The sequence below is a fragment of the Brugia malayi genome, assembly GCF_000002995.4.
Source record: "Brugia malayi strain FR3 genome assembly, contig: Bm_v4_Chr2_contig_001, whole genome shotgun sequence".
Taxonomy (NCBI): domain Eukaryota; kingdom Metazoa; phylum Nematoda; class Chromadorea; order Rhabditida; family Onchocercidae; genus Brugia; species Brugia malayi.
In genome coordinates, this window is record NW_025062476.1 from 9,548,544 (window position 1) to 9,573,544 (window position 25,001).

General features: G+C 31.8%; 2 protein-coding genes and 1 non-coding gene across 3 annotated transcripts; 1 reads left to right on the forward strand and 2 right to left on the reverse strand.

The window, feature by feature from the left end:
- Positions 1-64: 64 nt before the first annotated feature.
- Bma-pqn-85 (Prion-like-, putative) lies at positions 65-17,929 on the forward strand (the record flags this gene model as incomplete). Its single annotated transcript, XM_043079063.1, has 47 exons — positions 65-88; positions 458-592; positions 821-958; positions 1,560-1,637; positions 1,970-2,077; positions 2,192-2,371; positions 2,756-2,930; positions 3,331-3,481; positions 3,710-3,800; positions 4,686-4,781; positions 4,900-5,151; positions 5,480-5,581; positions 5,792-5,849; positions 5,926-6,093; positions 6,219-6,323; positions 6,572-6,667; positions 6,942-7,045; positions 7,169-7,273; positions 7,546-7,665; positions 7,907-8,024; positions 8,112-8,212; positions 8,630-8,791; positions 8,883-9,011; positions 9,236-9,369; positions 9,572-9,751; positions 9,950-10,109; positions 10,557-10,646; positions 10,837-10,980; positions 11,284-11,369; positions 11,760-11,862; positions 11,937-12,038; positions 12,200-12,346; positions 12,519-12,722; positions 12,863-13,040; positions 13,195-13,409; positions 13,563-13,767; positions 13,930-14,011; positions 14,158-14,423; positions 14,548-14,724; positions 15,010-15,155; positions 15,467-15,619; positions 15,838-15,952; positions 16,060-16,220; positions 16,306-16,522; positions 17,096-17,210; positions 17,463-17,640; positions 17,732-17,929. The coding sequence occupies 47 exons, from the start codon at positions 65-67 to the stop codon at positions 17,927-17,929; spliced, it is 6,552 nt and encodes a 2,183-aa protein (XP_042934997.1).
- Positions 17,930-19,998: 2,069 nt separating this feature from the next.
- Positions 19,999-20,065, reverse strand: Bm16824. The gene has a single exon (XR_006228114.1). It is a non-coding gene; the product is annotated as a small nucleolar RNA Bm16824 (small nucleolar RNA).
- Positions 20,066-21,127: 1,062 nt separating this feature from the next.
- Bma-dpy-2 (Cuticle collagen dpy-2 precursor, putative) lies at positions 21,128-23,815 on the reverse strand (the record flags this gene model as incomplete). Its single annotated transcript, XM_001900855.2, has 6 exons — positions 21,128-21,471; positions 21,621-21,746; positions 21,859-22,032; positions 22,161-22,400; positions 22,649-22,790; positions 23,570-23,815. The coding sequence occupies 6 exons, from the start codon at positions 23,813-23,815 to the stop codon at positions 21,128-21,130; spliced, it is 1,272 nt and encodes a 423-aa protein (XP_001900890.2).
- Positions 23,816-25,001: the final 1,186 nt, after the last annotated feature.

The following is a 25,001-nucleotide window of genomic DNA, read 5'->3' on the forward strand; positions in this document are numbered from 1 at the left end:
TGAGCTAATACTTAATTAAATTTGGCGGTGGTACTGCGGGTGCTTTCATCCTGCTAGTAGCAAAATGAATAATATCAATTCGGTTCCGGTATGTTTTGAGAATTCTTTTTTGAGAAATATTTATTTTGATTAAATTTTTAAACTTCAACTTCAGAATTAGGAAGTTTATTGAGATCTCTTGGTTTGTCATGAAATATAGGCTAGAAAAAAAAGCAGGCCTGAAAATCACTTCTTCGCTAAAGTTTCTACGCGACATATGGAATCATTAGAATATAAAATGCCGAGTGAAAATATCTATGTAAGTTTGAAGCTAAGTTGTCCCGCGGAGTGCACGTGGCAACATAAATAATTTTGTTGACAGTGCTGAAATTTTGGAATGCGAAGTGGTATTATTGCTGTGAAATAATATATTTTATAGAGTTTTCTCGATTGAAAAATTTTGCTTCAAAATTTTCAGAATTCTCCACGAACTACCAGTTCGCCGGCTATGTCAGCAAATACTCAAAATACATTTTATAACCAACAAATGCTTCTACAGCAACAATATATGCAAATACCATCTCTTTATGGTAGTCAACAAACAGGAGGAATTGTAAGTTTAATTATACAAAATTATGAATGTTGAGTCTCTGCAAGTACAGTAATATGATGACGAATGAAAGAATAGCTGTTAACTCAGGTTTTTCTTTCGAAGAATTTCTGATAATAGATGCTATATTTTGCTTCTTAAAATATTTTTAGGATTTTACATTCTGATTATTCGGAAAATATTTACTATATTTTAAGTTACTTGTTGCAATAAATTATGACACTGTTGCAGATGTTACAACAACATCCGATGGACATTCAGGCATTTCAACAGCAGCAGCACCTGTTACAAGTTATGCAACAACAACAGCAGCAACAACACCAGGCATTGCAGAATCATCAGCGTACTTTAGGACTTCATGATTCACAAGTAAGTTCTGGAAAGTAAATTTTATTGAGTTCAGAAGAAAGGGTAATTCAATGATAATTGATAAGTCTTTTATCCTTTATCATTTAATTCTGATTAATTTACTACTTCAGTAATCCTGATGTTGTACGTAATTGTTACCTGAACTATTAGTTTTATGTTCTAAATGCTTTGCTAGATATAATGCTATAATTTCACGGTTGATTTTAACACCTGGAAGTAAAGATTCTTTGCTGTTATTTTAAGACGCAGTTAGCAAGTTTAAATTAGGTTATGAAATCAGTCGTTACTTTTCCATCGGTTGTAAATTAAATCATATTTAGCGAGCGGATTTTTTTTTTCTTTCAAAAAGTTATGATTGATAATTTATCTTAATTAGTGAGAAGAGATCCTGTTGAGAATTATTATATTATTTATTTGATCGGATTATTTGTCTGATTACTTGCTTCATTTGATTAACTGTTCATTAAATAATATCGCGTTTACTATGATTAATTAATTTATTGATTTTCTGACTAATTTTTAACTAATTAATTTTCTACCGTTTGTAATTTCATATTTTAATAGATTATCAATATTTTGATTTAACGTCTTCTGTTTGCAGACTTTTGCGCAACAGCAGGTAGTACTACAGCAGCAACAATATCAGCGTGCATTACAGCAAGCAGCACAGCAGCAACAAGTTTGTATTTCTATTGTTGAAACACAGGTTTTGTTTATATTTATTCATTTGCATTAGGATTTAAGTATAAATATTATTTAATATATTATGGCTAATGTTGAAGTTAATTTTTGCCCATATTTCTACTTTAATTTTCGACCTTTACATTCCCAGCTTGCCGCTCTCATCATTTTGTATTGATGTTTTTCAATAGCGTTACTAATAGTGTTCAGTTCACTTATGCCGTTAGAATTTCATCATATCAGTTTTAATTTTATGATTAAGCTAAAGTGCAGTACATTTTAACACGTACGATATAATTGTGTCTATTTCAAAAATTTTCCATGTTTTAGCAACAAAGGCAGTTGGAACAGCAACGTCTATTAGAACAACAACAACGGCAACTTGACCTAATGCATCAGGAGCGTGAGGCAGCTCGATTGCAACAGCAACAGGATGAAGTTAATTCAATAATTTTCGAATAAAGAATTCTTAAAGTAAAAAAAATGTTCTGAAAATTGAAGGAAAGAGAAAAATGATTTCAAAATGTAACTAGCTTATTAAAATTTCTTCAGTTGTTACGCCAAAAAGCAGAAGCATTGGCACGTCAGCAGCAGGAGGAAGCAGCACGGTTAAAGCAGGAAGAACTTCGGCGAATAGCTTATCAAAAGGAGCAACAACTTAAGCAGCAACGAGAAGCACATGAAAAATTACGTTTGGAACAGCAACGAATTTTGGAAGAACAGAAACGGCAGGTAAAAAAGTTTTCATTTTATAACAGCGGTTTTTCCTAAAAAGAAAAAAGTGCTGATTAGTTTAAGATCTCATCGCTTAATTTCAGCTTTTCAATCTCAATTAAACTTAGTTTTTCTCTCCAGGTAGTACTACTGATAATAATAAAGATCAATAAAATGTTTTTTGATTTCTTTAATCAGTATAGGTTGCGACTAGATAATATACCACAACTAGACAATTTGGATGGTTCAAATACATATTTTGACCTTCCGTTATGTTTTAATTTTTTTTTTTTTTTTTAATTTTAATTTTTGAATCTGAATATGAAATAATGATTCTTAAATTTGATTAGTAAGTTTTTCATTTTCTTCAGTAAATTTTGATCGTTTGCATTTTTCTCATAGGAAGAAACTCGAAAACTTGAGGAGCAACGCAAAGAAATGGAAAAAGTGCGTGCAATACGAGAGCAACAAAATCGAAAGCAACGTGAAGCACGTGAAGCTTTCAATGTAATGAAAGAAAAGGCCGATAGTTTTCCCATTCCCATACATCTGGCTGGTTGTCATACACTTACCAAATGTATGATTTACTACCAATTTTAAGTTCTAGGGTACTATTCAATGTAGTGAAAGAAAAACTCCCATCCCCATCTGGCTGATCATATACTTGCCATATGTATAGTTTACTCCCACTTTTTGCATATGCATTTGTATATACGAACGAACGAGATGTGGCATCCTGAAAATGGATCTTATCCATCACTCTGATCTAATTAATCACCTCAGTCAAATTCCTCTTACTTTTAGAGCTTAATTTCAGTAATTTTTGTTTCAGATATTTCCATTTTATTGACATGATGAGCATGTGTAGTCTTTTGGGAATTAAATAAAGAAATCGAGATATCTTTTTAAGAAAAATATTTACTTATAACAAATGAATCAGTTGTTATTTCATATTTCACGGAAAGATTTTGTTGCAGTGGTGAATCATCTACCATTTCCGTCTCTTTATTTACCTTATACGAACAACCTGAAATGTGAAACCATAGGTCTACCACGAATTGGACCTACACAGAAAGAAATTTTAATACAAGCGATTGAAGCTATTTCACAGATTGAAACTTCCGATGTGTTAGTTTTTTAGCAAAAATTTTCCTATTATTAAACAAAAACAGTCTAAATAATTTCCATTTTCTTTTTTTGTTCACTATCATATACTGCAGTCATGTCTATAGTTCCACTATGTGACGAGGGTAGTTTTTTATCCAATTACAAGCTATTGTACCCTGTACACAGTTTTTTGACTTAGAGCTAGCTTACTGTTTATTATGCTGAAATAACTGTGTAGTTAAATCTTAGGTTATTGAAACATGAGGATGGTGAAACGAATGATTTTGATGTACATGCGGCACCGTGTTTTGTGCGTGAACTATATGAAATCAACCATCAGGTATAAAATTGAAGTGTTTCTTAGTTACATAAAAAACAAGATTATGGATTTTTTTACAGCATTGTCGTGGAAATTTTGATAATTTAATTTATTGTTTTGGGAGAGGTTGTTGATCGCAGGGAGATTCGTTGGATGTAGTTGTAAATATGTGGGGTAACAAAGGAATTTAATAATTCCTTCATTAATAGAAGCAATAGTACAATAACTTGATAGAGAATTATTCAAATTGAACTTTCCTGGTTCTTGGTTAAAAAACACATTGCCCTTTCGACAAGGTGATCTCCTTATATAGCAAGCAATATGCGTAAACAAAGTATGTGATTTACAATATCAGGTTGACTTGCCGAAGGAGTAATCGGTCTAACAAAGAATTGTTGACCTGGTTTACAAACAAATCTATTTACTAACTGACAAACCGCAAAGGACATCAGTTAAGGAAAAGTTGTTAACCTCATAGATTCGAAGATAATTTAATTAGTGCGACACAGTGATGTCAGTAAATAAGGAGCTGATACCTTGTAAACAATGTGTAAAAGATTTACAGACTAAACGTAAGTTTGGAAACAGAGAGTCCAAAGAATAAATATTGTTGCAAATAATTTCCTTACTCCTTACTCATATTCGCAACTCTCATCATATAATATTTTAAAGTTTCGCTGTATTAAAATACGCAACAAACATGATTGTTTAGCTTTTCATGCTAGATCATTAAAAAAAAAAATTGATTTACTTTATTTTGCTGTTTTATACAATTCTTTAATCTCCTAATAGCATAATTGAGTGGATTGTGCTCATAGAATTGCTCATTGTTCAATATTTTGCGATACTTGATACCATGATTTCAGAGGAACATTTCTCACTTATTAAAATTTTAAATAATTGCAGGCATTTGATATTGACATTCCTCAAAATGTCGTAGCTCCTGACATAATAGACGTAGCAGCCAGTGCTTCGATTGAAACTGAAACGGATGTTATGGTGGTATATTATTTCCTATTTTTATTTGATTGATTATATCTTCTATAAATTTTGAATTTCTCAGACTACTTTTGACAACAGTAACGACTGAAGAAGTTGCTTGTTACACTTATTTTTAAAGGAAAAACCAGCGGAACCTCAAGAACAAATTACACTTGCCAAAGAAGATACCGCGAAAACAAATGCCACAACCAAAGTTGAATCGCTAAAAATGGAGGCAACAAGTGTTTCCGAAACACATACCCCATCTTTCTCAAATACACCGAAATCAACTACATTACAGGAAGATGAGCAACAAGTCCAACTACGCCGACAAATTGTTTCTCTTGGAAAGCAACCAAAAGCTCAGCAAATACGTAGGAAAAAGGATATGGTTAGTGGATTAAAATTTTCAAATCTCTCCACTTAAAAGCGAATAAAAATGATATTCCCACCTAAACCGAATAAAAAAAGTGATCCTCTTAGATTGTAACAGTAATTTTCTATGCATACTGTATTGAGTTAGTGATTTCATTTGCTAAAAGAATTAAGTTATACGATAAGCTTTATTTTATTTCCCTTTTGTAGATCCATGTGGCAACTGAGGATTACAATTTATTTTTTTAAGCCTTATTGGAGCTTGACTAAATGGTATGATGAATGATAGTGATGAACACAAAGTTCCTTTAATCCACATTTTATTTAAGCCTGCTTTACTACAGGTTGAATCGTTGTTCGACTCTCTGACTGGTTATTTTGATCCAAGTGAAGGTCGACGGCGCAGACAGCGAACAAAAACATACGAGGAAGAACAGAACGAGAAAGTATGTTTCATTTTAAAATGAATAATTTCAAAGTTAATTTAAAACTTTTGTTTATTTTTTAGTTTTTGCAACTAAATTATATATAATTAAATTATTCGTGGAATTGCTGAAAAAAGAATTATTAAGTAATTTTCTTTAAAATGGTAGCATCAACAAATTTTGATATCTTAACAGTTAATTTTGCTTTTTTTAAATTTCTTATTTTTGCAGGTGCAAATGGAACTTTTTGCACAAATGGAGAAAGTAGATACTAATGAAAAAGAAGAAAGTAATCCTTATAAGTTTATAAACTGCTTTTCTAATCTATCGCAATTTCGGTAAAACTTATTACCTTTGTTTTCCAGAAGGACCTACAAAAATTGAACACCGTCCGGATCATGCAGGAACATCCAAGGAAGGATCGACGGAAAATGATGACAAACCTAAATTTTTTGAAGGACATAAAAGAGGTCGTAAAAGAGTTCGAGAAAAAACCGTAGAGCAACCGGAAAGACCACCGACACCAACGGAAGGTTTAAATTGATGAAGTATTTTGCTCATTTGTTATTCATCTGAACTGAAACATTCTTTTCCTTGTGTATTTAACTAACTGCTGAAATTTGTTTTTCAAGTTTTCTTATGCTATTTCGAATTACAGTGATTCAACAACGGGAATTGGAGTGGCGCGAACGCCAACGTAAACGGCGTGAGAAGCACAAACGTCGGCAAAATGAATCGGAATCTGAATGTTGGAATAATGAAGGTTTATTTGTGTATTATTTTTGATTTTTTTTTTTTTTTTTGTGCTTTTTTTTTTACGTAGCATAGCTTTTTTGCCTGAAAGTTAGAAGTAATAAAAAGACGCAGGTAAATAATGCAGTTAAAAAAATAAAAAAATTGCCATAAACTAAAATACGATGTATCTTTGAATACGTAGTCCACCTAAACAAGCGTCATTAAATATAATTATATAAATATCTATAAGGCAAGCTCATTCAGACATAATTCCAGTTATGGCAGAGAAAGAATCGTATATAAAATTCACGACTATTATTGATCAAATTTTTGAATGTATCGACGAACAAGATTTCGTTCCAAATACAAACGGTTAGTGTGACTTATTTTTCTAAAGTCGTCTAATCATGATCTAAAATTTGAATAGTGGTTGAGACGAATTTGTTTGCTGTCGAATTGAAGTCTGAACTTTAAACCGATTCCTTTATTTTGATTAGTTATATCTGATTTCGAATGTATATTCCACAGTTATCACATGTTACTTGCCTTATTCATTTCTTCACCCGCTTATCAATCTCTGGAACTGACATTGAAGCTTCCCTAGTGATCTCCAGCTTAATATGAAGTGTGTTGCTACGAATTTTAGCAGATGATGATACCGGAATACCACAAGATTTTTTGGACAAAGATCAGCTCGAAGAATTGCGGCAAGAAGCGCAGAAATTGAAATCGTGGAAAAAAATCAATAAAGTACGTTCTTCTAGCGATGTGAGAAAACGATTTTGTGAAATAATATTTGAATTTTTTGTGGTTTAATTATTTATTACTTTATTCTTTTCTATCAAAGGAGATTTATGTGAAAATATAATCTAGGTCAATCCGGAACGTCTGGTAAAGCTTTTGACAATTCTGGAAAAGAATATACGTGACATAATTGGTGCAGAAGGGGAGCAGTCACTCATTACTCTTTTTAATGAGGTGATTTTTTGTTTTTCGCTTCTTTATTTCAGTTATGAATTTTTACATAAACAAAAATTCGTTGAAAATATAGTTTTATTCATTTTACCGCCACATTTTTGGGTTTTCTTGCTTATTGGTGGGTAGTTTTAGCAAGATGGAGAATAGCGGAATGACAAGTGAATTGACCAAGTGTTTAGACAGTGTACTCCCAAATATTTCAAGAAATCTGTACACTATTACATAAATAGCATGCTTAGCTCGGCTTAATCCATTGTTTATTTCTTTTTTAGGAAGATGAGGATGATTCAAGTGAAGCATATCGTGAAGCAATTGGTGATCGGATAATGCGTGCAGCTGATGCATCATGTACAGCAATGCTTATAATGACATCTACGAAAATGCCCAAACAAGTAAAAATGTTTACAGATATTTTTTTTCGTTTCAGCAATTAATAATTCATTATTTCATGATTTTGTTCTTCACATGGTTAAATTGTTTTCTTTCTCCTGCGGTTGCATGCAGAGGTGTATTTTTATAGCATGACATATAATTGGATGTTCGCCATCATAGTTTTTTTTTTTTTTTTTTTTTGGACAGATATTTTGTGAATAGTTTAACAAATTTTTATAGCTTTGCTTTTAATCCTTCCAGGTATTTATCGAAGACCCAATTGATCGTTCTATACAACTTTGTAAGCAGTTTCTTAATAATATTGTGTATCCGACATCCGATAGCTCATGTCGTACTTCTAATAAAGGACGAAGAAATGGTAATTATAAATTAGAAATATAGAAATTCGGAGTTAAGTTTTGAGTTATAATATTCCTTGATTTATTTTTTACTGCTTTGTTTTCAGAAGATAGGAAACGAAAGAGATCTATGAGTATTGCTCGATCTCGTGTCATCAAAAACATTTACACTCGTGTTACTGAACTTGTCGGATGCTTTGCTGAGCTTGTAAGGCACTTTTTTTTTTTCATTAAAATTGAAAGAATAAAAGTTATTTTATCTGCTTTAAGATATATGCTTTAGTCCTAAAAGGTTCAAATTCATTTGAGACAGAACAAGAAGGTTCTGAATGGAAATCTTGTTTTAGAAACTAGAAATATTCCAGTGGAGCAGATGATTTCCTGTTATTGATTTTGAAAATTTATTTAATTCTTTCCAGTATAAAGCTGTTAAATTAAGGTTCAGATTTTTTTCAATTTGTGAAATAGATCTGAAATAATTTTTTGCTCCTTTTTTGAAGTGAGGATTTTTTTAAAATAATATTACATCCTTTCATTCGTTTGTATTTATCCTTAAAACCGTTTTTATAAACTTCTTTTAAGTAGATTTCATTAAAATAGTCACCTTTTTTCTTTAAAATTTCAGGTTCGTATGCAATCTTTAACAGATACGGCCATTTTGCAGCTGTGCACTCTGGCATCCGGACCATTCTTTGTAGATAATGTTGGGGAATTACAGATGCAATCAATTAAACTTCTTTCAGCTATTTTTTCACGCTATGAGAATTTTCGGAAAAGTATTATTCAAGTTGGTGACAATTACAATTATTTTTCCAGTGTGTGTTTACTTTTCCAGTTTGTGAGCCAAGAGAAAATCTTTGATCTTCAAAAATTTCAAGGATTTGCTCAGTTCTGTTCATCGTCTACCTCCGACAAAAACTTCCAAAAATAGTTATCGTATGACTGCTGATGAATGGATCAGTAACATGACTGTTCTCATTATGCAACTTGTGCAAAGTGTTGTGAAGGTAAACAGTAAACTGTTTTTAATTACTTTTTTATATTGTTTGTTATAAAAAGAAATTGTTTTTATTATCTCCGTCTTAGTCATGTTAAAGGAGTAAGTGGACATTTGGTCTATTTTTTTACTTATTATGAGAGAGCACAATGCATTTGTTGTTACTAAAGGTTTTGGTTAAATACAAGAAGTCAAGAAAATATGGTTATCTAAAAATTGAATTCAACATTTAAGGTTCCACGTCGGCGGCGCTCCGATGAATCTTTTGATGTTGGTGAAGAAACAACAGTCGATGATACTATAGTAAAAGATTCTGTGGTTGAATGCCAAAAAATTGCATCTTTGTTTCTCAGTGGATTCCTAGCTAAGTAAGTTTATTTTTTTTTTTTTTTTTTTGTTTAACCGATAGTTTTTGACTGACAAATTTCTCGAAACTTCAATTTTTGAATCCGCAAGGGAGATTTCATGAATTAATGTTGCATTAATTTCTCTTTTTTGGGTAAATGAATTTTGAACTTAATACATAGATTTTTTGTAGTTTATTATACCTCATTGTTGTTTCGGATTCAGGTGTACAGCCAAATCCGAGGAAGATTATCGACGCCTTTTTGACCAGTTTGTTCATGATTTGCTCACTGCTTTGTACAAACCTGAATGGCCTGCTGCTGAAATGCTTTTGACATTATTGGGCAATGTCCTGGTTACTTTTTATCGTTCGAAAAATGTTGACATGTCACTGAGAATTGCCAGGTATCTTTAAAATTAGCTTAAATTTATAACAAATTCATAAATACTTTATAATCATATAAACCGCAGAGGTATGACACAAAATACGGGTATTTAAAATTCCTTGGTAAGAGTAAAATTTTCGGTGCATTGTAAATGTGCATGCATGCTTCTGTTTTATATTTTCAAATTCTTTTTGTTTATTTTCATTCTACTTTATAGTTTGGATTATTTGGGTACAGTAACTGCTTCATTACGTAAAGATATGCAGCAAACTATATCGGATGATATCCGGCTCGATGTAGTCGTTAAAACACTGTTATACGAAGAGCTTGAGGAAGAGGAACAGACGGGCGATATAGATACTATCGATATCAGTCATGTTAGCTTTTCTTATTACAGCCACCGGTGCAAGTTATTTCTACCAGTCTTACCGGAACTATTTAGTTCAGTGCGTTCCCATACCAGTGTTTAGTCGATTTCTTCAATTTTGATTTTTTACTTTCATCTGACCATCAGATGCATTTTTCTTGACTTATTGAAACTTTTGAAGTATGTATCATCCTACCCATGCATTTACTAACTATTGTCACTCCCATGTAGGATATCGAGATGGACTTCCGTATTTCTCTCTATTTTATGTTTATTTTATGTTATGAAATTTGAAGAATTCACTTGTAACATTTCATTTTTCAAACTCTTTTGTTATTCTTAATATTGTATTTGAGTTCCAGTTATTTGCAAATTGTAGTTGACTTCAATAAAAGTAATTTTAAATTTTTACCAAATTTTTTTGAAAAAATTTCATTTTAAATGTTCTGTTTTTCAGATGTCATCAGCAGATAAGATGAAGAAAGTTCAACGAGCCTTAATTGATTATCTTGTTGAAAGAAGAGGTGACGCTGATGTTTCCATCGAGGTATTTGGTTTTTTTCTTTTTTTTTTTTTTTGGCATATTCCGTGTTTTTCCAAGTAGTTCTTGCCTGATAGTTTATGCTGTTTTATAATGCAAAAGTTTTTCAGTATTTTGACATTTCTTCTTGTTTTTGTGATTAATGTTTACTGTCAAATTTCTAAATGCGCCAGAAATTTTGATTTGAAATTTCTAGTACGCAGTAATGTTTTATGTGGGTATTTGGTATAAGGAACTCTATGAAGAAGCAGAGTCAGCAAAGCAGAAGCTAAAACAGATCATGAATAGTTGCGAAATTAGTGACAAAGAGAAGCGAAAATTTGAAAAGAAATCTGCCAGGGTTAGCATATCTTGGATTTCGAGTCATTTTAATAATTTATATTTGTTATCGATGTTTTATTTAGTTTTTAACTTTATCATCTAAATATATTGACGCATTTGTTAGATTTATTTTATACTGTTCATATTTACAGTCGGATAAGGGCATAAATCATGATTAAGACTTCTGATAGACAACACACTATTATCACTGCACAACTGACTATTAAGTAGAAAATAATCTTAATGAATTGAATCGGATTTTAATATTTTTTTAAAGGGGAAATATAAGGAATTTTTTCATACTATTTGTAAACGAATTCAGGTCTTGGAACGATGTCAACTAATGAAGATATTTCTCATCAAAACTGCTGACAAAAAGCATATCAGAAAACGTGCTGAACAAATCGCGTATGTTTCGAATTTTTTCAATCATGCAATGATTATATATTGATTTGAATTGATCTCATAATTTCAAAAGCAAAGCATGAAATTACAACTAGCAAAAATATTCTTGGTCATAATTTATTGAAATTTTCTTTTATTCTGATTCTTTCAAATTTCGCACAATTCTTTTTAAGTAGATTCTATTTCTAATTTTTTTTTTTCTTTTTGCTTACTTTTGATAGGCAAACTTTGTTCTGTGTCATTATCTAATTTTACTAAAAGGAGTTGATGGGAAGGGAAGAATTTTTTCAATTAGCTGCTTTTAGCACTCATATGTACTTCCAAATCATATGTTTAATTTTCTGTCGTTTTTGCATGCGTCTAAAAAAATATGCGTAACAATTATTTTTTCAGACGAACTGGCAGCATTCTGATGGATAGTGACGCATCATGGCTTGTAAGATTCTTGGCTTCAAGTCGAGAATTTAGCCAGTCATTTTCGACATACCTTAATCATGTTAGTATATTTTGAAGAAACTTATGCTTATTAACAAGACTGCTAAAGTTCTTATAATGACTTGAAAGTTTCAGATTTTATATGGCATACATGCGGAACAGGCAGTAGGTTTAAGGACCAAGGCAATGCGGTGCTTAACTTTGGTCATTGAAGCAGACCATGCAGTTTTAAAAATTGTAGGTTTTTTTTATTGTATAAAATACCGAAACTTTCCTGACGGAAAACGGAAGTTTCTATTTGCAAAGCTTTGCAGTTTTGGTCGTTCCACATAAATTTCAAAGATCGTGATTTAGTCTAAGCATGTCATTTGAAAAAAACAATTCATATACCTTTCCAGCCTGAGGTACGAAAAGCAGTCCAGGCAAGGATGATGGATCCAAATGCAGCAGTTCGTGAAGCGACAATCGAACTTATTGGGAAGTACTTGATTGCAAAACCTGAATATGTCCCGCAATATTACCCATTATTAATTGAACGCATAAAGGTTACTAGTTCAAGCGATGTTTCAAATTTAAATGAAACTCAATATCCATTATCTATCATCTGTTTGTTTGCAGAATTAATTTATAGTTCAAAAACTCTTCTTGTTTGTGTTCATTTTAGCTAAACTTAATCTTTTTTTTTTTTGAGTTCTTTGACTCTCATTTTCAATTTAGGATTCTGGTGTGGCAGTTCGAAAGCGTATAATACGTATACTGCGTGAAATTTGCGAGAAACAGCCCGATTATGAAAAGGTGCCAGAAATGTTAGCTCGAATAGTGCGTCGTATCTCAGATGAAGAAGGAGTAAAGAAGCTAACCATTGATACAATGCAGACTTTATTGTTTCAACCTACTCGTGAACGTGATTCTATTCAACTAGTCAATAAGTTATGAGCTTATCTTCTGTCTGTTATGAAATATTTCAAATAGTTACTTTAGGACGAAAGCAAATAAAAGCATGACAAAAGGTAATTTGTCTTTTTTTTTTCCTTGTTTGGATGACTTTTCATTGTTTTTAGGTGATGACTTTAACTGATATGGTCCAAATATGTGTCAAGGAAAATACATTGGACTTTTTTGAACAACTACTAAACAGTTTACTTAAAACCAATGATCGAACATTGCTATTTGCTTCACGACAAATTGTGGATACATTGGTAGACAATGTACTTACGTTAGATTCAAAAATGGCTTCAGGTGATTCAGTTTTTTGGTTGTACAGCTTTATTTTGAAAAAAAAAATTATGTTAGCTTATGTTTTAATTGCGTTGTGTTTATGCATTTCTTTTTAATTTTCTCAATTAGTAATCTTCAAAAGGCGTGAATTGCTTTTATTTTCATATGATTTGAGGTGGTGGTGAAGTAATAAATAGTTCCGAAGAAAGCACTTCTATGAATGCAGCGGCAGCTCATAAGGAACATCAAGAACGAATGCTGGCATGTCTGTCTACTTTATCACTGTTCAGCAAAGCGAAACCAGATTTGATGGTCAAACATGCCGAAACATTGCAGCCGTATCTATCAATGAATATGAATGGACCATCAGAGCAACAAGTTATGAATCAGGTTTACAGATTTCATGAAATAACTATTTAAAGCGACTTGAAAATTCTGAAACTCAATAAGAAATCCTCTGAAACTCCGAATAATTTTTAGTTAGATTCGAATATTTTCAAAAATGTCCCTATTCTGTTTACAGTTTGCATATATATATTGAAGGTAATCAATATGCTGGAAAGAGTGGTTCCACTGATGGATCATCCATCAGAATCATTTCTCAAAACACTTGATGAAAGCTTATATCAGCTGGTCAAAGATGGTGGTATGCGTATCATTGCTTCGTCATTAGCATGTAATGCAGCTATATACAATAAGTGGAAAAAACGAACTCCTGCGATTATTGAGACATTTTTCAAGTATTTGAGTAAGTTTTGTGCTTTTCACAAAATTGTCATAAAGGTCTTTTTCAATCTAAAATAAAGAAAATGTTCTCAGTGATATTTTATGTTGCTGTCTAAAGTCATTATATAGATTTTTTGCTAATAAAATGATTTGGGGTTGATGTGCATATTTGTATTGTTTGTAGAATACCTGCATCAAATAAAGGAGGATGTATTGCGCAAACAAACTTCTGGCATCCTACCAGTAAGGAAACCAATGGTGCTAAGGTATAATACATGATAATAATTTTGTCATTTTATAACCTTACTAATTTATCTGTAAATATCTTCTCTTTCGTATAGTGTTTATTTATTTATAAGCTAATTTCTTTTCTCTATTTAATGCTTAATTTTGAATTTATTATTTTTTCCAGGTCATTGTTTTCAGTCGGGCTGATGTCACGCTATTTCGATTTGGATGCAATATTGGAAAATGATGATGAAGCAAAGAAATTTCTAGATGCGAATGCTTCCATACTATCGCCGTCCTCTCCATTAACAGAAGTAAATGAGGAGCATGATGAGGAAGAGAAACAATCTGCAAAATCGAGTCCTTTTGTTGAAATGATTTTCCAAGTTTTGACAACGTTCTGTAAATATCGTGATGGTGATATTCGACTAAAGGCTTTGAATGCTATTGGTTAGTGCAATATTTAAATAAGAAAAGCAAAGAGCTTGTACAATTTATGTTTGATTAATATGAAAAATATTAATCAAATATGAAAAATCTTTTGTAAACTTCTTTCTTTTATTTATATTTATAGGAAATTTCACCGCAACTAATTCGGAATATTTGACACGAACGGAGCTACGAAATATGTATATGACATTATTGGGAACTGAGGATAAAGAATATTTGGGTTTGAAAATACAAACTTTGAAGAATTTGGAAATATTTTTGAGTGCTGAAGAAACAAAAATGGTCAAGAATAATAGTGAATGTAAATTTTTTTATGAAAATTGAAAAGAAAATTTAGACAAAAATTGTATTTGAAATTCGTCCTGGATTGATAACGACTAAGTGACATGACAACACATATGCTATGAAATACTTATGCTTACGGACATTTGTTGAGGTTAAAATCTGGTGTTTTAAAACTTCGGGTTATGTGAAAATTTGAACTATATTGGTAGCTGACATCCCAAATCTAGAAAGTATTTATAAATATTAGTTTAGTTTTGCATATCCAAGTATTTTCCGTTTTCATCATAATATACAATCGTAGGGCATATGTCAAAAGAAGAACATGATTTGAAAGAAATGGAACTGGCAAATTCCGGATTAGCTTCAGCGATCATACAGCTTTACTGGAATGCAGTACTGAACTCATATTACAATCCAGGTGATGCTGTACGAACTGCTGCCGTGCAGGTGATCATGAATATACATTTATCTGGTGCTTTCTGAGGCGCTAGTCTTGAGATTAATTTTTGGATTTTAAAATAGTTCATCAGTATTAGAAATTGAAATACCGAGGATTCAAAATTTTTACCCTTTTATTTGAAAAATTCTATGTCTATATTTATTTGAAAAAATTCCATTGTTTTTATAAATTTTATCTTATTTGTATATTTTTTTATAAATTTTATTTATTTTTTTATTTGAAAAAAAAAAAAAAAAACTCTATGTTTTATAATTATTAAGTGATGGAATTGATATCTCTGTAGTAAAAATTTTTTTAGGTTGCAATTCTAACCCTAAGTCAGGGGTTGGTGACGCCAGGTTCATCGATTCCAACGTTAATCGCTATGTCCACTGATCGAAACACTCTTATTCGGAACAAAGTGGAAAATATTTTGAGGGATATCGACTCGAAATATGCTGGCATGGTTCCGGTTCGTGCTCTCATTATTATTTTTTCATTCCTAAACTTTTATTAGCTAATGATTCAGCAGGGATCAATAATATCTTCCTTGAAGTAAGCTTCGATAAAAAATCCTTATGATAGTTATTGTGCCCCTTCGTTTGATGAATGATTGCACTGAAAATTCTAACTAATATGGTTTCATTCTGAAATTTGAAAAATTTGAAATCAAATTTGAAAAAGTTTCAGAGTAAAGCAGTAGCAGGTATACGATGCTCATTTCGTTTGCATATGATCATAAAGAAGGATCCGGAATGTGTCCTTCGTGGTATTCGAGTCTGCGACCAAGCAGTAATTGCTGCAGGTAGTTTTTATTTGAAGGACCTTTGGTTCTTTTCTTCACCAACAACGTGTTTTCTCTTTCCTATTCCAGAAAAAAATATGTTATTTTTCTGACTTTCTCATTTTCAGGTTCTATTGACAACCTTAAATTAGTAAACGGAGTACCGAAAATGACCAACGACGGACAAGCATTGCTCAGTGGGCTCTATCAAAATCTTCGTGGTAATCGACAACAGCGAAGAAGCTTTTTATCTTCTATTCTTCGATTATTTTCCGAGGATTCCCGAGAGGTTTTCATCAAAGTCTTTTTTTTTTAATTTAGTTGTGCTAAATGTCTTTTTTTCGTTTTTTTTTTACCTTTTTGATACATTACAGAAATTGACATTGGAGGAGTGGTTATTCGTTGCTGATAATCTGGCAATGTTTCCATATCAGGTAATAGATGAGCCATTATATGTAATCCGTCGAATAGAATCCATCGTTTCCATTAGTGGACAAAATATAATCAATAATTTTATGGGGCAACTTCTTCCGCGACCAAGCAGTGTAGAAAATGATGATGAAGCTGAATATACACCAGAACTTATCTACAGTTAGTTTCAAGCCGTTCTATTTATGTTTTCACTGTTATCAATACTTATTATTTGTATTAATATTATTGTTATGATATTACTATATGATAATACTATTATTGTTGTTACTGTTGTTATCGTCACTTTTATGCCATTAGTCAAAGTTTTTATTTTATAGCTATTTACCTACTTTTTAAACTTTTTGGAATGAGAGGGATCAAGAGATCAGCATGGATCACGTCTTGTGATTCTTTGTAAGCAGTTTAACGTAAAATTATCAAGTTCCGACTATTTTTATGTCGAACGTAACTGAATCATATCTGCGCAATGCAGAATAGTGGTTTGACTGCCTTTAGAAAAGTGTTGTTACTGAAATTATTACTGAAAATAAGCAAAAAGTTACCGAAAACAAAAAACAAAAGAAAAAAAAAAAAACAAAGTAGTAATGGTAATTAAGGAAATGTTGAGGATATTGGATTGGAAGTCAGAATTTGGTGGTTCAATGTAATTATCTCTCATTTTTTGTTTGTTTTTTTCGTCTGTAAAAATTATGATTATAACTTTAACTTCATATACATTCTTCATTATTACAGGACGATTTCCAGAAGATAAGAGCATGCTTCACGAATGTATGAAAAATAGTCAAGCATGCTTTATATTACTCTATCTGAAAAATTTTTTGATGAAACTTTATGGGTTCAGTGATGCGTAAGTAACTTCTATCATCGAATTTCTTTGCATATTCTCTTCTTTCTATAGAGTTAGTAGTAATTGCCAATGTACAATTTCTTGTTTGATTGCCTTGTTTTTTTTTTTTTTTTTTTTTGTCGCTTTTAAATTTTACTTCAACTTATTTTGCTATATGAACTATCCTCTGATAATTTGGCTGATAATTAAAATGATGTACTGTTTTTATTTTTCTTTCTTATACAATTTCTTCAAATTTTCTTGCTTTTTCAGAAAAGTACAAGAGTATAGTCCATCAGAAGCAGCCAAAGTTTATGAAAAAGCTGTTAGTAGTCGGCGTAATATGTTGATGTTCAATCCGCATTCAGCGCTTCAAGAACTTCGTCCAGAAACAGCTCAGAAGCGTGATACGGTTAATGGTCATATCGAAATGGCTAATCAGATTGTAGCTGTAAGTTCTTTTATAGCGATTTTTTTTTTACTTAAAATCGCAGAAATTTGAAAATTTTTCTTTTAAAAAGGAAAAAATTAACGTTTTTTAGTTCCGTAACATGTTGCTTTCTTTGGATCGTGATAATGGTGATGAGCATAATGGAACAGATAGTACAGGATTCATGGAAACAGTTCTATCAAAAGACACTAATAATACTATAACGGAAGATGAGGATCAGGATATGCATATGACTGAGAGTATTTCCGATACTACCAATCTTAATGAAGTTGATGCTAGGTCTGCGTAAAGAAGTTCTTCAATTATGTATTCATTCAATCTCTTCGAGTGGCAAGAAGTTTGCGAATTTATTATTATTTGCCTAAATCGAATTTATTATTATTTGCCATTATCGAATTTATTATTATTTGCCATTATTATTTGCCTAAATCATGTTTATTATTTGATAGTTTTTTTTTTTTTTTTCTTTAAAATTATTCTCAGGAAGTATAGTGTACTTATCCACAAATTTTTTTTTATTTTTCGAAAATTCTTCTAAAGCGATCTGCTGACTTTATTTTTTTTTTAAATTCCCCTATTGATTTTTGTTATTATTTGCCTGTTGTCTACATGAAATTGTGATTCATAATTCTTGAAGTTCATCTTTTCCCTAGTTTTATTGAGAAGTTAGTGTGGTCATTGGAATTATCTAAGGCATCGTATATGAGATGCAATTCTATATTTAAGGCTTTCAAAGTCTTTAATTGAATTAATTTAATAGATTTATTCTGATGGTATAAGGTTATAGGGAATAAAAATTTTTTAAAATTAGATATTGAGAACTGTACGCGCTTCATCTTAGCAGAAAAAAAAAGATAAAAGTAGCTTTTAAAATGTATTTAATTACGGACAGACCAAGACTGATTCCCTGGGATTTGTAAATTATTTGAGTATCGTTTCTTTTTTTTTTTCGAATCGGGCATCTTAAAGTAACATAAGAATTCAAGTATCGCAATTATGCACGTACCACTCCACTAGGCAAAGTGTTTCTCCATATAAAGCATAAATCTGAAATGGCAAGAAAATAAAAACTGCAGAATAGAGAATAGTGCATTTATCAATTAAAAACCGAAGTAGTGCGGAACTGTAATTTATTGATCAAAATATATCGATGGCTGCTGCATTTACATGATTTTTGACAATTAACATGTTGCTCTGATATTGCGACCATAATCAAAATGTATAAACTATGTACCTGTTTGCATCCACCATAATATTGGGATTTCCGTATTACAATTTTTTAGATTCCGTTAAATTCAATGCATTTTAGATACTCATTTATGTTTAGTTCAAAAGATTTCTTAACTCCGTCTTTCTTTGTTTTATTTTTTGATGCCCGGTTGCTATTATCATTACTAAAAATTTTTCTTCAACTCCCTCATTCTTTCGTGTAATTCTTTCCTAATGTCCCACTTTTTAAATTCTAAAAAGATTTCACATATCCTCACCTGGCATAACAAACGAATCAATGCGCCTCATGCACTTTGATGCACATATTATTGTTTCATGAATCGGGCATTCCCATTGTTTTAAATCATGCTGTGCTTAAACTGTTATTATTATTATTGTTACTGTAGAGCTGCTCTCCCTCATAACAAATTTTTAGAAACATTTTGTCTTTTATTTATGTTCTAAAATTCCTTCTCTGTGTAAAGTGACAATCATTATGAGTGATAAAATTTGATATAATTATGGAATTATTGCTAGTTTCTTATTTTTGCATGGGTATCACTAACCAAATGATAATGGTCTGGAAAAATCGAGAACATGGAATTAATGTTCAAGTACAAGATTACTCGAATACCAGGTATATTCATGACAAATAATTGTGGAAAAATATAAAATCAACAAAAAAGAAGAACCAACTCACAACACCCACTATGTTATGTGATAAAACAAGCTTAATATGACCAAAGGTACAGTATTAAGTAATCAAGTATTGGGTTTCAATCGTACAGAAATTACCCATATTATTATTATAACACCTAGAAGTGGAATTAGTTGATGTGAGGTGTGTGACAGGTCCCTTCATTCTCTAAGTATTCAATATGAACGGTTGATCGAGGAAGAATTTCTCATGGTTCTTCCTTCCCACTGATTACTGCATGTAACATATTATGCCTTATCAATTTTAAACTTTAAAAGAAATTTGTGTTTTGAATTTGTGCAGATATTTCATAAATTTGACAGGGATAAGGATTTTTGAGCAATTTGATGGAAAATTGTAATTGAGCAAAAGTTTGGAGAAAAAATGTTGAAAACTAATGAGATTAACGAAAATGGGTGGGAAATCCAATGTACTCATATGCGAGTGCGATTGGGTTAAATTCCTAAACCCAATTCAAGAATCTTTTCTTCAAAATAATCTTTCTAATATGTTGATAAAAACAAACGCTCTTTCTAGAAATATTAAAATTTAAATCGACATTTCGTTACTTTTTGTCATTCATTTCACTTTAATAAATGAATTTACTACCTTTTACCTGCAAATTATCTTTCGTTTGAAACTGGTACTGATTTCAGCCGGTTAACTTTTGCCATAAGTTTTCAGGGATCTTTTCCATCAGTACTTATCTAATCTACTCCAAACTTCACTCTCCATATAAGAGCTGGCAAACCAAACTGCTAACAGCTCGATATCTATGTCCGAATCAGTTTGGTTATCAATTAACTGATCCAATCATATTGAATCCAGCTATTTAAAGTTCATGGTTTTAAAATGCATTTAATTTATTATAGAACAACTTTGAACAGAAATGAAAAATCTGAAATAATAAATCATAGTTGCAGCGTGAGAGGAGGTATGGAAAACACGTCGTTTTTGTTCTGATTATATTATTAACTAAATTATTCAGAAAGTAACCCAGAAAAGTTATAAGGTACAGTCCGAACGCTTTTAAATTTTAAAAGTATGCAGTGATACCATTGGAAGATTTATGATTCCAATTAGGCATCAGTATCTTGGAATGCAGAAAATAATGATAAAATGAGAAAAGCAGTAGAGAGCAAAGGTCGCCAAAACAAAACATGGGTCATGAAAAATGGATGGAATAAATTAATGAATTGAAGTTTCTGCATTAAAAAATGCATAAATGAGCAAATGTAATTAATATTAGAACGATTGAAATAGAGGATAAAGAAATAGTCATAAGTGAGCTATAAGTGGCTATATTTTAAATGAAGAAAGTAGGACGAAAAAGGAGATAGCAGAAGATGAAAGAGTCAGGTAAATTTCGCTAGGTAATTTAGGAAAACCTTTTAATTTCTAAAGCATGAATTAACTTGTTGATGACCAAGAAAAGTTTTAACTTGCAAGTTCCCAGCGTTTAATTTAAATACAATAAGGTTTTTTTGTCTGGTCTAATTAATCATAACAAGAGTATGAGCTACCCGTGCATACTTCAAGCCTAATGCATGCATGGCAGTAATCCTTAACAAAGGTGTCGTATCATTGCTGATAACCAAATGCTTGATGAGTGGCGCTGCTGTCCAACTTGTGTCTATTTGAACCTCGTTCTCGTGATATATCAGATAACTCACTTGCTGCTACTTCATACTGCTTCTCATCTTGTAATGATTTTCTGTCGTCTCCTACCTTCTCGCTTGACACGGAAAGCAAATCCGGTTCTTCTAAGCCTTGATATCCCGAAATTTCTTTTACTCTTGACTCTTGTTGAACATTCCCATCAATTATTTCCTGCTTGCTCTTCGTCTTTTCTGTATCTGGTTGTCGACGAGACATATCGGCTATAACTACCTCCGTATCCTGACATACACATGTTCCAGGAGTTCCTAAACTTTCACATTACATGATATTTCTAGAGTTCTTTTCGTAATATTTTGTAATGCTTTCTCTCTTGACATTTCATTTTAGTTTCAAAACACCAGTATTTAGAGTAAAGTTAAAGTCAATCGATATCGGCTTTTTGTATGGAACAAACCTGTTGGTCCTTGCTCTCCCCTAGGTCCTGGTGCACCAGGTGGTCCGATTGCACCGGGTGGTCCTGGTGGTCCTGGCCAACCCTTTTCACCTGGAGGTCCAGTATAGCCATCTTCACCATTTGATCCTGCAAAATCGTTAAGCCTTTCATAACTTTTCGTCATTTCAAAACAAAGAAAAAATAATATTAATTCGATGCATTCTTCTTAATGACAAATTCCTATTCAAAATAAACAAACCTGGATGACCGGGTGGTCCCCATGGTCCCGGATCACCTGGATCACCTGGAGGACCAGGAATAACATGTGCATGAGGAGTGAAACCTTTATCACCAGGTGGTCCAGCAGGACCTTCTGGCCCCGGGGGACCTGCTGGTCCATCTTCACCAGGCTTACCACGCAATCCATCAGCACCTCAAAAAGAAATTTAGAAAACAATTTTTATTCTCCAAACTACTCAAATTGTATAAAATAAATACTTATTTTCTAACACAAATTGTAAAATATAACTCTAAAATGCCACTAAAAAATAGCGAAGTTACCGGGTTTCCCAGGTATGCCAGGATCTCCCGGATCACCTGGGAATCCAGGATGCCCAGGTACACCACGTGGACCTTGCGGGCATGGAAGACAAGGTGGTGGTTCGAATATTCTTTCTGGAATACAAGATGCATTCGGTGTGGCACCAGGCCTGCCAGGTGCACCATCTGGACCAGGACTTCCAGGAAGTCCTGGTAGACCAGCATCACCTGGTGCTCCTCGCTCACCAGGTATACAGCATGCTAAAAAATGATGAGGTATAGTTTTCTCTTTAAAATAATTTTAATATTCATTTCCATTATCTTATCATAGTAATAATTTTTTATCAACAAATAATCTAAAAACTAAAACTATGGAGAATTGAAAAATTTTTGTTTGTGCTTGTGCATCACTTCCAATGCAATTATATGCATTTAAAATTGACATTAAACTAGCAAACTTTTTATACATTTCTAAAGAGATGAATAGAAATGACAGAACAGAGACAGACCAGGACATTCCTGGAAAGAGACGTGTTCCGTGAAAAGTGTTGTTGGGTTGAAACCGCTGTAATGAGATACATCTCGCCTTGTTCGATTTGGATTCACTCTTTGTATCGTTGATAGCTCTTCCTCCAAATCGTGTGTCGCACTCTGTAAATATTTACTCTTTCTTTAAATTTTAATTAAATTTCCTTAATATTTGATTTAATATTCAAGTTAAATAATTAATTGAATTCAAAATGTTATTTCCATTTTTTATAAGTACAAAAAAGAAATCTTATTTCTCAAATTTAGTAATTTCTACACTGAGATACAAATATTCTACATATTGCCAGAAAAATTAATGGAAAGAAGTGGTCAAACAGAATTCCTGAAGGTACTGCATGCCTCTACTTTCTTCTAGTCTATTTGATTTAATATCTTTCACTTCGTAGATGAAATCAAGAACTTCAGAATATTTCATTGAATTTTCTCATTTGACACACTACCAGTAACCCAAGAATTCCAACTGAATTCTTCCGAAGAAGATACTGGCAGAAATGTGACAAAAAATTGAATTAATGAAAACATTAAATCAATGGTGATTATATCAAGTCTTATTCACATTCATTCATTTTTTGACTGAAAATTTCTAATTTTCTGCTGTTCTTAGCCGAAAAGTTCACTTTCAATCATTACTGTTTCAATCATTACATTTCAGTAGCACAGTATGTACGAACTGCGTTGCTTTTTAGCTTCTATTTCTTTTGAAATCTGTTAATTATTAATCCTCTTAGACTGATAAGCTTTGGACAGTTTTGAGAAACAGAATGTGTTAATTATTTAATGGAATCAGTTTCAGATGTCTGTTGGGAATAAATGCTTTATATAAAAATTTTATAAGAAACAAATAGATGACTGATTTCAAAGTTGTATCAATCTAAACATACTTCGCAGAAGGCGAAATCCTGTCTGGTGAATGTTCCCATGTTGTCGACAAAATTATACGCGGATGGCGCTACAAGACAAAGGGTTAGCAAGCTGGAAATACTTAAGGTACTTGCAACAGAGATAATACATTTGAAGGCACGTTCACGACGAACTTCTACCACATTGCTATTCACCATGTCGCATTTGATGTCACTCGAAATACCAGACAGACGTTTCACATAGACAGTGTCACTTCTTGGCTTCATCTCCCTCTGCAGGGAGTTCGTAGTTCAACAGTCTTGCTCCTAGAAATTTCAATTAAAATTTTCTTACGATTTCAAAAATATATCAGTAATGTTTCACGTATAATTGAATACATTGATATTAGTTAGTTTTGTCTGCAATAAAATTCAATTCAAGCATTTGAAAAATCATTTAAAATGCTATGACTGACGAACTATTGAAAAATCGGAAAGTAAAAATTGACAATTAGTAATTATAAGATTTTACCAATACAATGAAATAATTGTTCGGTATTGTACATAAAATTTTATTTTTCTTACTAATAACACATGAAACAATTTTGATGATAATAGCCGATGAGAGAAAATTATGAACATGAAATTTTTTTTTTTAAAAAATAGAAGATTGTTGCACTGTTTTTTCTATCCAATTTTTCGATTTTGCAAGTATGAATGTAAAATGACTTTGTTAAGAAAACCTTATTTTACATTGCTCTTGATTCTGTTATAAAAATTAAAAAATTCAAAAAAGTTTGTAGCGATAATGGAGAAGTAATGTTCAAAGTGAAATTTGTTCCAGCCAACAAATTGCTCTCAGTAAAATAAGATACAACAATAGTTATTAATTTCTGTATCTCAGTTTTTAACAAGTTATGACCCATCCATACTAGCAATTGATGCTAGAGAATAAGGCAAAAAATGGTTTCTGTATTGAATTCATATTTTGAATTTTAAATTATTCAAAATGGCATTGCTCAAAAAGTATATTTTGTTAAGGAAAAATTCCGCGAATTAACGTAATAAGGAAGTATTGACTCCGCAAGTTTTATTTGTAATAAATATCTAACAATTATTGTCCCACAAGAAAAAAGGTATGCTTTTTTTGAAGAAAGATCCATTTCAAAAAAAGAAGAATGACTGTTCGGATTTGTTACAAATCATTACTGCGCCTGTCCACCGTTCATTATGTGATCGCCTATTTAGTGGGGAATTACACCATTTTCTATTTGGGTATTCTTTCTTTTCTGATTCTTTGCTAGAAATGCACTACATATCAAAAAATAGGAGAAACCTCCTATTTTTTGACATCCTAAGATTAATTTTGGTAATCATAAATTCTTAAATGATCTCTTGGTAGCTTTCTGTCACCCTGTAATGTGACATCTATCACCCTCTTTATTATTTCTATTCAACGAAAAGAGCGGTTGCG